This window comes from Podarcis melisellensis (genome assembly GCF_964234715.1).
Source record: "Podarcis melisellensis genome assembly, chromosome: 6".
Taxonomy (NCBI): domain Eukaryota; kingdom Metazoa; phylum Chordata; class Lepidosauria; order Squamata; family Lacertidae; genus Podarcis; species Podarcis melisellensis.
In genome coordinates, this window is record NC_138538.1 from 38,156,283 (window position 1) to 38,172,030 (window position 15,748).

General features: G+C 41.9%; 1 protein-coding gene across 2 annotated transcripts in view; it reads left to right on the forward strand.

The window, feature by feature from the left end:
- PLXNA2 (plexin A2) overlaps positions 1-15,748 on the forward strand; it is a 392,250-nt gene that overhangs the window by 269,794 nt on the left and 106,708 nt on the right. For both annotated transcript variants that reach the window (XM_081916268.1, XM_081916269.1), the window contains exon 12: positions 1,868-2,067. In XM_081916268.1, the coding sequence (XP_081772394.1) occupies positions 1,868-2,067 (200 nt within the window). The remainder of the gene's footprint in view (positions 1-1,867; positions 2,068-15,748) is intronic.

Sequence of the window (15,748 nt, forward strand, 5' to 3'; positions counted from 1 at the left end):
TGTGACTTCACACACACACACACACACACACACACACACATACAAACACACAGAAGTTGTAGTTTGGACAGTGTGAAAGTGATTAAGATATTTGGAGAAGTAGGTGATAATGGACCTGCTCCTTTTACAAAGCAAATTTACCTAATAGCTTTAATTTTATTATCAAAACATTCTCTCATTTCTGCCATATGACTTCTGTGCTATGAATTCTTTCCTTTTAAGGATTATGTATGCATACATTTAAAAAAATCCCAAGTATTCTGGCATATTAACTACTAATATATTCATAGTCCAAAATATAGGACCAATATAGGACCAATATAGGACTAATATATTCATAGTCCAAAATAATATAGTCCAAAAAAGTTTATAAATTTATGCTATAACGAATTGTTCGTCTTTAAGTTGCCACGTCTCTTAGCTGTTTTTGCTGCGACAGGCTAAAATATCTACCCCTCTGAAAATTGTTTTATGTTTAAAGTAGAGGTGGGTAGCCTGTGGTGCTGAGCAGATGGCAAGCAGAAAGAAAATGGGAGGGGCACAAAGATAAAGTGAAGAGTATGCCCTGTCCTCTTCTGGTCTCACTGCCATCCACCACTCGTCCTGGCCCTTTCCACCACTGAAAAAATGTGGTACTTGACACACACACAAAAAGGTTCACCCCTCCTGCCCTTGTTTAAAGAGTAGGAATTGTGGTGGAGGGTTTTTTTGTTATTATGAGAACCCAGAGATATGTTGAGATATGGAGAGGGACTAAAGCAGCTGGTTGTAAGCTCTTACCTTCACTTTGACCAGGGTTCAGTGCCTACCCAGCCAAATAAGCTCCTGGCAGAGATGGCTTCAGTTTCATAGCTTGGTTGCATTTTGCCAGCCCTGAGTACTTTAGTACCCAGAAAAGACATTTACATTTTGTAGTACAGGGATGGAAAAACTCTACTACTAAGCCTCAAAATGTTGATGAACGCACCTTACATTCAGGCTGTACTGTTCCGAAAGTCTCCATTGGTCTGAACTACACATTCAAGCCATGCAATTCCACTTCAGGTATTCAGTCTGCATGCACGAGAGCAAAAAGTGTGTTGGGGGCTGGGTAGCCCCTCCTCAGGGTCTGAACGTGATTAGAAGACTCCTCACAATTGGGAATCCAGAAAATGTAGGTTTCCAGATCACAGAAAGGCTTCTAAGCACATTCAGCTAAACACACTTACAAGCCCTTTTCCAATCTTTTGTCTAAAGTTAGCAGTGAAGGGAGTTTGGAATGATACATAACTCTCTGCCCTCTCATGCTCAGACCAGATACCTGAAGATAGCTGAAGAATTCAATCTGGACAAGTCTTTATTCATTCATTTATTCCAGTTTTCTTCCATCATTGGCATTCATGCTAGTTTAAGAAAATCTCATAAAAACTTCCATATAATAAAAACATAAAACATATAAAATCAGAGAGCATGCCATTATGCATAAATGGCAACAATAAAAGGACCAGTTTAATCATTAACAGTTGACAGAGTAACCCAACACACATCCACAAAAAAGCAGTGTGAGTAAACAGGACAGGCTTTGCTTGATGCCTTTATGATTCCTGCAAAAGGGCCAGGCAGGTTTCCTTTGGAAAGGGGTTGCAAAGTCAGGGCACAACCACAGAAAATGCCCTGTTTTCAGTAGTCACCCATCTAACATTGGCAGATGAGGGTACCCAGTAAAAGCCTAAGATGGCCATTTCACTTGGTGGGCAGATTTGTATCTGGTTCAGTACAAGCATCAGTTCACACCTTCCAGCAATGTGAGCAGGTGTATCTCCTTTGATCTGTCAGGTGTGGGCTGTATCCCACTCTCTGCTCATGCTCCCAATCTCTGTCTCCACAGTTCACCTGTACAAATGTGCAGCCCAGCGGGAAAGTTGTGGGTTGTGCCTGAAAGCAGATCAGAAATTTGAGTGTGGCTGGTGCACTGGAGAAGGGAGGTGTACTCTGCGTCAGCACTGCCCCTCTCCTATTGGTGGATGGGGAAGGTGGCTCGACTGGTCAAGCAGGAATGTCAAATGCTCCAACCCACGAATCACTGAGGTAAAGATATTTAAATCAGTTGGATTTTCTTCCTATTCCATTCACTTCTTTGCTTGTTTACTTGATTTATCTTTCTATTTTTAAGCCAACCCCTCCCCCTTTTTTTGTATATTACAACTACCTTAATATGCATGTTTCAATAATGTATAATGATCAGGAAGAGGCTTTTTCAGTGGTGACACCCTGGCTCTGAAATGCCCTTTCCAGAGACACTTACCTGATGCCTTGTTTGATATCCTTTCAGCACAGGGCAAAGACCTTTTAATTCTGTCAGGTCTTTCCATCTATTTTATTGCCAGTTTAAACCTGTTTTATCTCTACCATGGAATTTTTGGCTGATGTTACATTTTCATGGATTTTTAAAAATCCATTTCCTGTATTTGATGATTAGCCATGCGGAGATACTTTTAAAGTAAGGGAAGTAAACACCCAAAATAAATAAATGAATATGCTCTACAGAAAAGAGACCCATTTGTCTGCTTTTTCTCCACCTGCCTGATCAGTGTGTCTCCTCCTCCCACCACCACTTAGCAAGTGATGATCTGGGGACTCCACAGAGGGCATATTGATCCCACCCCTCCTCCATCCCCCCCCCAAAAAAACTTGGCAGAACCACCACTTAATTCCACTGTTTCACTTCCATACACTTAGGAATTACCTGTTCCTGGTTCCACCTGGTTTGTCCCGATATAACATGTTCTCCTTGTTACATAAAAGTGGAAAATAAAGTGGTATGTGATTTCCTATTAAATTAATTGTGCAGCATCTGTGCTTCACGGCCAACATGCACTTTTACTGGCCTTGATCACCTACTCTCGGTTGTCAGGCTCAGACATCAGTATGAGGGTGTCCTCCCTGCCCTTCGGCAGGCACACTAATTAAAACAAGGAAGTAATTAGTCCATAATTGATTTCTCTGGATTGCAGGCCAGTGCAGGGGGCAATAGTCTTATGAAAACTTCGTTCTCTCTGATGCTGTCATTGGTAGAAACTGACAATGTTTAGCAGTAGCTTTCAGTAGTGAAACTACAGACTGAGATAATCACTGGTCCTCTGCTTGTTGATTCCAGACACTGAGCTTCCTTTATTCATTACCTTGATATTTATACCAATGCTACTTCAAAATTTCAGAATTGTGTAACTTACCAGAGAAAGCCTTAGAGCAGTGCCAGAACTTGTAGCAATAAAAGCATCACCCAGTTAAAGACCATAGTAAAAATAATAATAATAAATTAATTAAAATGCCCTGTCAAATAAGTATTCTTAATGTTCTAGTTAATTCAAATTTGGTGTATAACAGAGGCAGAACAATCTCTACTTAACTTCTGACCAGAGATTATATAGAATTAGTTCAGCCTTGTAAACAGGGCCATAAAAATTACTAGCCTGCAAACAACTTTACTAGCCTGTGGGGGGGCTGATGAAGCAGGCACCGAGAGCTCTGACCCTCGCAGATCACTGCATGTTCAGCCTCCTCTTCAAGCCTGCTCACTTGCCTGCATAGAATTACATGTGCTAGCCTGTATTCAGTACCTTGTTTGTGGCTACTAGGCAGATGCTTATGTAGAAGGCTGAGTTTGTTACAGGAAAAGATTTTGGCAGGGACTGTCTTACTGTTGATCTTTGTAAGTCACTCTGGGAGCCTTTTTAGCTAAAGAGCTCTGTAAAAATGCTATAAATAGAGAGCCAGATTCAGTATCAGCCTCATTGCAGAACTGCAGGAGTAGTAACTTGGTTCTTTAGTGTTAATGTTATAACGTCCGGAAGTTTGCCATAGAGAATTTACTTCACCAGGGATTAAGCTCGGCCAAATTTCAGGGAGAAAATATAATGAAGACTGGCTTGTTGGTGGCAGTTTTAGAATTTTGCATTGCACTCTAAGGGTGACGTTAGTCCCCCTCCCCTTTCCAAAACATGCTTTAGATTTTTCTCAGATCATAAAACATACTTGGGCAGTTTAGATTTTATTAAATATTCATGCATTTTGGAAGAGGTTTGTTTTTCATTAGTTTGGTGAAATCCATTGTGTCTTTTACAGGGTCCTCATTTTAATCAACAGGAAATTATTTAAGGGCAAGTTACGCATATTGTATAGTGCTTTATGGTGGTTCATCTTGCCACAAATGGCAAATGCATCAGGAATGAAGTAGCTTGATGAAGCAGAGGCAGAAGGCCAAAACAGATGTGATGTGGGAAATCCTTGTTTATAAAATGCTATGTGTGTTTTAATTCATATATTGATTAACTATGATTCTTACTATTAATACCATTTAATACTTATATAGTATTAATAAAATTAAATATATTAATTGATGTGGAGTGGATCCACCATGAGGAAGGGGGTTAACTGGTAACCCCTAGGTTAGATTTGCTGAAGGCAGTTCAGAAACTTCAGCTGGTTCAGCAGCTAGGTTGCTTATGGGGACAAGATGGTGAGAATATAACACCAATCCTGTCCTGACTTCACCGGCTGCCAGTTAGTTTCCAGGCCCAATTCAATTTGCTGGCTTTGACATATAAAGCCTTAAATGGCTCAGGATTGCAATTCCTCAAGGATTGCCTGTCCCCATGTGAACTGACCCAGACCCTGCAATCATCATCCGAGGTCCGTTTTTGTGCGCCTCCTCCATGAGAAGTCCAGAGGGCAACACAAGAATAGGCCTTATCTGCAGTGGCTCCATGTGGAATGTTCTCCCCAGAGAGGCATTGCCTGGGGATTACATATCTTTAGGCGCCAGGCAAATGTATTCCTCTTTTCCTAGGCCTTTGGCTAATTAAACAATCTATGGCCTTTTGATTGCCTGGATGGAGGATATGTGTATAAAAATCTCTGATTTAACACAACTGGGTTTAGTCTGCTACACAAACATATGAGTCACATCCATGGCTCCACACATGTTTTGTCCTTTGTCCCATCTGCCTTGTGACCCCCCAGAGAGTTGTCCACAAGAGAAGGCCATTCCAGGGGTAAAAAGGTTCCCCATTCCTGACATAGATAATGATGTCTCCTTGTTTCAAGCATAGAATCATAGACTTGTAGAGCTGGAAGAGACCACAAGGCTCATCTAGTTCAATGCCCTGCCATGCAGGAATCTTTTGCCCAATGTGGAGCTCAAACCCACGACCCTGAAATTAAGAATCTACTGACTGAGCTATCCCAGCATCTATGTAATTATCTTTGTAATTATCAACATGGTTATTATGGTAGCCCTTCCTTGTGGCAACACAGTGGCCACATAGTGTGCAGGAACAGATTAGAAGGCAAGCTCTTTCGTGCCAATCTCTTAAAAGCCAATGAAGCGAAAGAGATAGACTTCAGAGCTGAGGAACTGAGAGTTTATGCAAACCAACAAGACTACAGTAATTAAGACGGGGGCTTGCAGCACCATTATGTTATAAGAAAGATACTGCTCCCTTTCCTATATGGGGTATCCAAGAGCCCATATAGAGTCCTTAAGTAGGTTCTCTATCGGTAGGAAAAAATAACAGAGGCCAAACAGAGAATCCTGAGAAGCAAAGCAGCTAGTAAGCATGATCTTTATTAAACTGTTGCAACAAGGTCCCCCACTCCCCCCATGCAGGGTGGAAGGAGAGGAACCCAGAACAATGGTGTGCAAGGTCTTACATAGACTTTTTGAAATTCCCTTCCCTGTAGCTGAAGACCACCCCCCAAAACATACATACATACATACATACATACATACATACATACATACATGGGGGGGGCAGTCTACAGCAGAAAACCTGTCTGTCAGGATACCTGATAATGGTCAACCATTGCTCAACCTGGGCAGTCTGGCCATTCTTTTGTGATGGTAAATACTTTAGTTCCCAAATCTCTTACATAAATTGATAGTTTGCTCAGCTTAACAGATACTTGGCAGACTGTATTTGCAAAGGGAGGTGAAATGCCCCTACAAAAACAACTGGAAAGCTTTTCCCATTTCCTTCTTCCTTGCAGAGGAATATTTGAGGTCAGTTTGGGAGAGTCAAAATGGCTTCAGGATTGCTCTCCTGTACTGTTTCAGGCACTATACTTATGCACATGTGTTTGCCTTGTACATTTATGAACATTTGTTATATATATATATATAGGATTCCTGACCTTAGGATTCCTAGAACAATTGCAAAGAACTCAGGCTGTGGAGTGCTGAGTAAGTAGTGCAAGATGTTTCCTTTTCGCTCATTCTGCAGAGCAGTGGCTGAACAAATGGCTGGAATGGCTACTTGAACAGACTATTCTTTTCACCACTTTCCCCACATTCCTCATTAAGCTCCCTTGAATCACTCCTCGCCCTCTTTATGGGTTGTTAGTTAAAAAAAACAACTCCTAGTGCTTCAGTTTATTACTTTTTGACAAGAAATGGTACCTATTTATTCTAAGTAAATGAGTCTCAATTAACTTCACTCAATCATCCCCAAATCCCAACTTGAGTGCTCTTGTGAAAGCACATACTGTTTATATGTCACACAGAGACACCAGTCAACACTAAAAAGCCCAATCAGCTCACTTGTTGAATGAGATCCTGCAACATCTGCAGCAGCCTTGTTTTGGACTACAGCTGCCATCACTCTTAGCCAACATGGCCAAAGGTCAGGGATGATGGGAGTTGTAGTCCAAAACAGCTGAAGGGCCCCAGGGTAGGGAAGTTGATCTATAGTACATCTTTTGCCATTGCTTGAGGTGGAGACTGAAGAGGGAATGGTTGCAAAAACTCAAATGTGTACATGGAACTGAGACACACATGCCAAGGATACTAAAATGGCAGGAAGAATAATCTAGGATAATTGAAATAACGGATTTTAAATGAAAATGATACTTTATGGAGAAAATGAGTATTAGATAGACCAAAATGGGTGTTGGATATAGATCAAATGCATTTCCAGAGAAATACCACACTAAGTCCTGGTATCAATTTTGTTGCTGTTAAGCTTTCTCGGGAGCTCTGGGAGGGGGAGGGAGTGTCAAGTAGCAACTGATGACTTAGGACTTCCTGGCTCCTAGTGTTTACTTCAGATGGTTGTTAGTTTCATAAGCAAAGTGGTTCACTCTTTGTTTCTCTATGTTCTTGTTTGTTTGTTTGTTTGTTTGGCAAATGTATAGCTTTTCAACAGTTGTTCTCAAAGAAGGTTATAATTAAAGAAAAATAAAGTATCAATACAATTATAGCAATAATAAATAGAGTATTAACAGAGGCACAGAGTAGGATAGAAATGTTATATATAAATTGCAATTATGCAAAAACCCAGGCAATTATGTTAATTTACTTTTATGGCTGACTAATACAAGAAGCGTAACCAGTGGGTTTTTTTAATCCATGGCAAAACAAATGGGAAACATTCACACCATTATGAAGCTCACCCCACTATTAAAATGAATATTGTGTTTGTAAGTGATTATTGAAAAATAGTACTGCAGATCTTCCCCTCTACATAATCAGGGACTAAATAAAGCTCCCTGCCCCACCCCCATTGTTGCTCTGAAAGTACAACATGCAAGCATGTGTGAAAATGTATTTAGCTAACTTTGGTATCCCATATTCACTAGGTTTTTGGTGCTTTGTTAGCCATAGCCTTTCATTTTCAATAGTATTTAAGCAAAGCGCAGACATTATGCTGGCTCTTTGCCCAAGACTGAACTTTTCATCTCCTTTCTACAGCCATTAGAAACCAAGCAATGTTCCTCTCTTTCAGCTTGATTCTGTGTGACACTAAGACCCGCCCTTTCTGCCAACCTGATGGGCTTAGTGCATTTTATTTTCATCCCAAGGGGTTTAGTTTCCATTTTTTATTTTTAATCAAAACCTTGAGCCCTTCTATAAATAAACAAACTTGCCTTCTCAGCATTTTACAATTATTCTTCTCACAAAAATCTCTGTGCTGTGTGCAAGGACCTGGGGGATTGCAAGTCACCAGGAGCAAGAAAAGGGATCGGAGAACAATTTCCCCTTCCAAATGAAACATTGAGACAGATGTAACATTTTCAGAAATCAGAGATTTCACTTCACTTCCTTTCCTCAAGCGAACCAGAAGGCAAAAGCAATATCTTGACTCAACAAAGAAACATCTCACAGCACATGCTGGCCAAGTTGTTTCTCCAATATCATCCTTGAGTTAAATTTCAAAATCTACAATATCTTTACTGGGACTTTAATTAATTCTCTGGAATTCTTAATCAGACAGGATGTTAATCCAAACAGAGAAAGTGAGGATAGAAAAATCTGGTTTGATGTTGACTATTCTCAGTTTAGTCATGGTCATAAGACAGAATGTGCAGGCTAATAGTGCAGGCTGTATGTGTCTACTGAGAAACATACTTCATCAACACTTACCTGAGAGTAAGGCCCGTAGAGTTGCATCCAGCAAAGCCATTCCACAAGTCAAACACCTTCTGTACTTACACCAGAACTTCCACTTCTTCTGCATATCCCTCACACCACAAACCTTCCCTGATAGTTCCCACAAACCTCCAGACCAGATCTGTTGGGTGGGTGTGCTTGTGTACATGATTGTGGGGTTTACAATGAGTAGAGGTGGGATGCAAAGTTCTGTTGCACATGTGGAAATTGTTCAGTTCTCACAATAACTTGGTTTCAACCTACTGATAGCAATATAACTTGCTACCAAGCAGACATGTATAAGATTGTTTTGTGAATTGTACTGGATTGTACTAGGGCTAAACCATTATGCTTTTCTCTTCCACAACAGTCCTATAGGCAATCTGAAATCATTGTGATTTCAGATTGCCTATAGGACTGTTGTGGAAGAGAAAAGCATAATGGTTTAGCCCTTGTTTGGGGGGGAGCATAAGACCCATTAGTTATGAAAGAATGGTATAATTGGTTTGATTGTCTAGGAGGAAATGAACACAACTCATCTTTGTTAACAGGAATTCAAATTAGAGTTAGGAAAATCTTAGGCCACTCCTCTTCATCAACTCTCAATGTCCATGGTAGATAGTAATATGTATCAATGATTTCATGAGTGAAAAACAGTGAGGCTACTTAAGTTTGAATCAGCCAGTTTATGCAGGCTATCTATGTGCAGGCATAGATACTTGATGAGTTCATACCACTGAACTAAGAACATACTCCTGAGCACCAGTACGCTTGTAGCATTTCATTTCTTAACCATAGGATTGCAAAATCTCTCCCCACCCTCTGCATTCTGGAGCACTAATTTGAACTCCTAGTCTAATGTCAGTTAAGCATTACTCCAGCAGTATCATTAGATATGGTTAGAGCTACCCAGGATTCCCTTTTAACCCAGGTTCTGAAACCATGCTTTGAAAACTATTTTGCCCAACCTGGGGCTTGAACCCACAACTCTGAGATGAAGAGTTCCATGCTCTACTGACTGAGCTATCCAGGAGTGTTGTACCAGCCCTCAAAAATGTATAGGACTGCAAGTGAACTTTCTGGGAAATAGAGGAAGAGGGTGAAATTTCATCAAAGGAAGATTACTATTATTTCCATGAAGTGCTTCTCAAATGTGGGTCTCCAGCGAATGTTGGACTACAACTCCCATCATCCCTGACCACTGGTGCTGCTAGCCAAGAATGATGGGAGTTTTAGTCCAACAACATACTTGGAGGTCCAAGTTTGAGAAACACTGGAAACAGATCAAGGAGATGTAAGCTTTTTAAAACGGTAATGAGCCAATTGGGAGTGGAGATTAGGGGGATATTTACTTGTTGACATAAAAGAAAAAATCAATAATAGTGTACATGTTAGCATAAAATCTTTTCCACCCACACAGTGCATCGTTGGGATCTATCCCATGTCCCCCCTGACAGCATAAATCTTCCCCTGCTGCCCGCAGCATCAGTGATTAAATAAATAAAAAATCAGCTTCCTTATGAACAAGCAGTGCTCTGATCTCCTATTCATTTATTTGCAGGCCTCATTAATATAACATCACTGCAACAAACAGCTAACGGGGGTTGTGCGGGGAGGAGTGTCAGGCTGAATAATGGAGTTGCTCTGCTGAGATAACAATTAGGTTTGGAATGTACTATCAGCTAAGACAGAGACAAGGAGTGATCATGCCAGGCTGATGAACTAGCTCTGTGGATGTGCTGAGCCCCTGCTGGGCTCATCTACTGGGATGGAGCCAGCTACAAATATAACCATGCAACAAAAAGCGTATGTTATTCGTATAGCTTTGAAAGGCCACAACTTTGCTACTCTCCCCTCCCCTCTTTTGTCAGATACGGTGCTATTATGTTCAAGATGGCTTTTATTACAGGACTTGATGGGCTCATTTTTCCCCACCTGTGATTAATTGATTTTATTTATCCTCTCTTTCCTCTCTTGCTTGCTGTTGCGAGACCTTGGAATATATTATAATATGCTCAAAACAAAATTCTAAAAATATCACACACACACACACACAACACCTGTTCTCATCCTTTTGCAGAGTATGGACTTGTGAATGTCAGTAGGATGGTGTCTGTGTTAATGTGGTACATGCAATGGCAGCTGTGTGTCAGTTATGTTTGTTTTGCTGAAGAGGTGCTGCTTGTTTATGTGGTCCTGGTACCCACATGTTGGAATATTACCCCTTTTGTTTTTGCAGTCTAATTGTGCTGCAGAAATTGAGTTTCTGCTTAGTTGCTGTTTCTTGTATTGTATCAGTGCACAGCAGACCACAGGATTGAGCTAAATTAATGATGATGCGAGGTAACTAGGAGGTAAAGGTAAAGGGACCCCTGACCATTAGGTCCAGTCGTGACCGACTCTGGGGTTGCGGCGCTCATCTCGCTTTATTGGCCAAGGGAGCCGGTGTACAGCTTCCGGGTCATGTGGCCAGCAGGACTAAGCTGCTTCTGGCGAACCAGAGCAGCGCACAGAAACGCTGTTTACCTTCCCGCTGGACCTATTTATTTACTTGCACTTTGACGTGCTTTTGAACTGTTAGGTGGGGAGGAGCAGGGACCAAGCAACGGGAGTTCACCCCGTCGCGGGGATTCGAACCGCCGACCTTTTGATCGGCAAGTCCTAGGCTCTGTGGTTTAACCCAGAGCACCACCCGCGTCCCAGCACCACCCGCGTCCCAGCACTACCCGCGTCCCAACTAAGAGGTACAGGAGCATCATGGAGTCATGGGCAAAGGCTGCATATAGAAGGTTTCAGGTTCAATCCCTAGAATATTGAGCCAGAGCTGGGGGTGTCTCCTGTCTGAAACCCTGAATAGCTTGCTGCCCATTAGAGTGGAGAATGGTCTGACTTATAACACATGTGTGCCTATGTAGTCTTGCTTTTCAGTTCCTCTTCTGCACCTGTCCTATAGGAGAAATGTTTTTAACAGAACTCCTGCTTCAGTTTCTGGGCAGGCAAATAAGGTTGTTCCTATTATCAGCGAAGCCTTGTGATGGGTAATTAATATTTTGGAGCTTGGATGACAGGATTTGAGGAGAACCATTGGAGGACGTTTCCTAATATATGTTCGTCCCCATAGATACTGCTCCTGACTGACACCTTCATAATGATAATATAATACTTTGCCTTGCGTGGCTTCTTTTATCCAGTGATTGTAAAGGGCTTTAAATATCAGAAGCAGCTGGAGCATTGTGACATGCTGGCAGAGTTGGGATTAGAACTCACAAGTAGCAAATTCCAGGAGTTGGAGGTTTGTCCTAGAAACACCCTCCTTCCTTTCCTCTTTGTTGCAACGATGAATGCAGTAAGGATTACTAAGCATCTTGTGTATTAACACACCAGCTAACTAGGGACTATGCATTAATAGAAAAAGGCTCTGCATATATATCCCTATCTGGATAGGGCATTGTATATGCAGCAGGGTGCTATTCATGTGATTTCCCAGCTCAATCTAGTATTCATAGCTACTGCATACAATCTTTTTTTCTTTTTCTTTTTTAAGCTAGGATCCCAGTGATCTGCTGCCTGGGGACTGGATTCAATTCCGTTCTCTCCCCCTTACCCACCGATCATCAGTACAGCTGCAGCTTTTTAAAAGGGCTCTGTGTGCACATCTCTGACTGCTGCGCACATGCTTTGCTGGATCAGAGCTGAAAAGTGAAATATAGATGATAATTACAATGATCTGGCTGTAATTTGGTTGCTGATGCTAATAACACCCCTCCCATCACCCAAAGCAAGCATTTCTATGACATATTTAATTAACATCTTCTGACACCACTGATCTTGTGCCTTTAGCAGCCTGACACACAGAATTTTAGTTTTTTCCATCATTTATCTCTGTTCTAGGAAAAGCATCGCCTGCTAAATTTCTGTGTGATAGGCTGCTGCTATACCAACTTCTGATGTGTGGGAAGAATTCCAGGAGCCAGAGGGAGCCAGTAAAGGCTTTCTCCTCAGAGCCAGTTCCAGCTAGACATTCCCTTCTTCACCCTCTCAGGCCTGTCCTGTTGGAAGGATTCCAGGAGGGAGAGGGAAAGAGGCAAAGGTTGTAAAGGGAAGGCTGTACTCTTCCTCTTCTGTTACGACTGCCAATCTGCGTAAGCCAGCTGTGAAGGGGGGGGGCTTAGGTAGGCCTTCCACCATACTCCCCTTATGTTTGTTCTGAACCCCAAGGGAACAAAGCAAATACTTTTGTGGGGAGGCTAAGAGAATATCCCATTGTCATGCAACTCCAAGATCGGTTGGTTTTCTCTGTCAAATCCCACTGATGCACACATGAATCCAAATGGATTAGCCACATGAAGGGGCAGAAAGGTGCTTTAAGAAAATATAAATGTAGTCTATGAAAGGTATGCCTACACAAATTTAGGTTTCTCCTCAAAAGCAGTGCAGCATTTTGGAGGGCAAGGGGCAAAGAAATGTTGGCAACATTTAATTCTTAAGGGCTCTTGACTCAAGTTGGGTTCTGATGGATTGGCTGGACAGAGCCACCTGTCAGATGGAAATGTGCTGTTCTCGCCTTTTAGAAGTTGGTAGGTGCAACTGTCAGGGTGTTAACTACTGCAGGAGTTGCTCAATTTCCCAGAAAACCAGCTTGTATATTGGGACTTAGAAGGAGCTACAATGGTCTTTTTGCCTCTAGGGAATGGAAGCTGAGCAAACTGTCAGTTTTTGAAGAGAGAAGCTGTGAGTAGGCCATAACCATGTCACAAAGATCACCTCGGAGCCTGCTGCTCTCCCACCCCATTTTACCAGTTGTCCTGTGGGAAGGATTTCAGAGAGAAAGAAGAGGCAAAGACTACCTCAGAGCCTGCTTCAATTGGACTTTCCCCTTCCCAAACCACAGAGGCATTCTACAACCATCTGCCCAGTGAGAAGGATCCTGATGAATTTTTATATGTTGATCTTACTTATTGTGGCTTTTAGAGCTGTAGTTTGGTGTTCCTTGGAAGAATTTGTATCCTGAAAGGTAAAATATAAATAAATGAAATAAATTAATTAATATTATAGGTAGAGGATTCTAGTAAAAGGATAGCAACTGTGTGGCTGGTTTTATGTCAACATGGTAATGCCAAAAGAAACCTGAAGTTGGCCCCAACTCATATAATTTACCTTGAATCTACATACAAATAGGGTCTAAAAGCTACTCTTTTTCTTTATAAAAAAATGCTTCTAGTGTGGATACCAGAGACATGGCAGCTGGCTGGACTTTGGCCTGGTCTTGTTATGTCTAGAGAGGTCTATATAACTGGACCCTTTAAGTATTTCTGCCTTCTGTGATTATTACTGAATTTCCCCAGCTGTAATTAATTGAATGCATCTGTTCTAACCCCGCGGCTGCATTGTGACACAGTTCCTTCAAAACTGTTCAATTAGCGGCCACTAAAATCTAGGTCGAATGGGAAGTCTGGTTCGGGTATTTTCCAGGTCAAAACATTTGGAAAACAGAAAAGCCACACTGCGTTGTTTGACATTGTAGTAAGGTTTTGTTGACTCAAGTCAGATAAGAAACGTTCCCAGTATCTAAATAAGTGTGTGTGTGTGTGTGTGTGTGTGTGTGTGTGTGTGTAAGCTTTTGATTTTTATGGGAGGGGCAAAGCACCTCAGTTTGTGATGCAAATGCTGCAGCAAATGCATTTTTAAAATAACATACGGATGTAAGGGAAATAACTGTCAAGAATCGTGAACCATAGTGTACGGGTGACTTGTAAACATTAGCAGCAGCAGGCCTTCAACGGTGCTTAGTATAATATAATGCAATTTGATTTTTGTATCGTGTCCTTTGTAGACACATGATGCTTTGCAAAGGAAAATGATACAAGACACACTGCAGAGTGCTAGTTACAGAAAGCGGGAGTGTAACAGACGCTACACAGTGAAGAGATTAAAGCTTTTAGTCCCAGGGCTGAATGCAGAGGGGAGGATGGGAACTAAAGCAGAGGCAAGAGAAAGAAGGGAGTGTTTTTTAGAACACAATGCAGCCCTATACATAATGGTACCTGCACAGTCAACTATATCTTGGGATGTGTTTTGCATTAAAATAATATGATTTTAGACTTGCGGAATAAAGGAGCAGAAGTGAAGTGAGAAAAATTAAGAAACGTAAGTGAGAGAGGAAAGAATCGGGTTTGGCTGTGATTTGATTGAGGGCAAGAAATGAGTGAGGAAGGCTTGCATTCAGAGAAGTCATTGGGAGTGTCTAGATCCCCTCAGAACACTCCTCAGTTATTCCCAGCACCAATCAGGTGGTCAGCAAGAGGGAGAAAGCACATGGTGTGATAGGAACAGCTGATGAGTGTTACCATAGGAGCACCTCTCCACTGCTCCTAGAGCTAAGCAGTGGGAAGAGGTCCTGCATACCTCACAGAAGTTGGCCAAAGGCTGCATGTAGCCCATGGCACTCATATGTGAGCTAGAAGACCAACTTGTAGTAGGAGTGGAGAGTGAGTACACAGTGGTACTCAGGTTATAATTTGAGCACAGGGCACTGAAGTTTAGGCAATGGTGTATTGGAGATGGTTGGTGGTTGTAGATCAGTGGTGGGCAGAAGGGAGATCAGGATCTACTGGTAAATCTCTGGGTGCTTTGCAGATCAGGGTTCCTGACTCCCAATTGCTTTATCAACAGGAACAACAAATTGACTTTCCCCACCTAAATTAGGCGTCTGCAGGCATACTTTTGTGTGAAAGGCTGGGACCTCTGTTCGGTTCTTGAACCAAAAGCAATTTCTTCAGCTCAAAATGTGCTTAGAGACAACCTGATGTTTAATTCTGACTATATATCCTTTACATCTGGCTCTGCTGGGTAGATCTTACGGTCCTAGTGAATCTGACATGGCTGTGGTTCGCCCACCCCTGTTGTAGAGGGTGCCTTTTCCTAGACTAGGAACTGAAGTGCTTGTGGCAGAGGTGTACTATAAATAGACAGGTCATGAAGTAAACTCCCCCTTTTAGTATTTCAAAAAGACATTTAAGGAGGTGTGAATGCTTTGCTCCCTAATAAAATGTGGTATTTAACATTCAGTGCCTGTCCAAAGCGGAGCTTAATGAAGTTCTCCAAAGTAACTGTCAAGTCTTTTAAGGTTAGTAGCTTTTATAAAAGTCTATAAAAAGCCAGTCCTAAACCTCCCAGCAGACATTTCTGCCACTAACAACCAGCTGTAGCCTCCCACCAGCTTTCTTGTGTTCTACCATAGTAGGTACGGAGGTTGCCTCCCACGCCTGTAGGTTGTCAGGGCATGATTCAGAAGCTGAGATGTAGATGCTGGGCTAGGAGTGATTACGGTAAACGACACAGCCT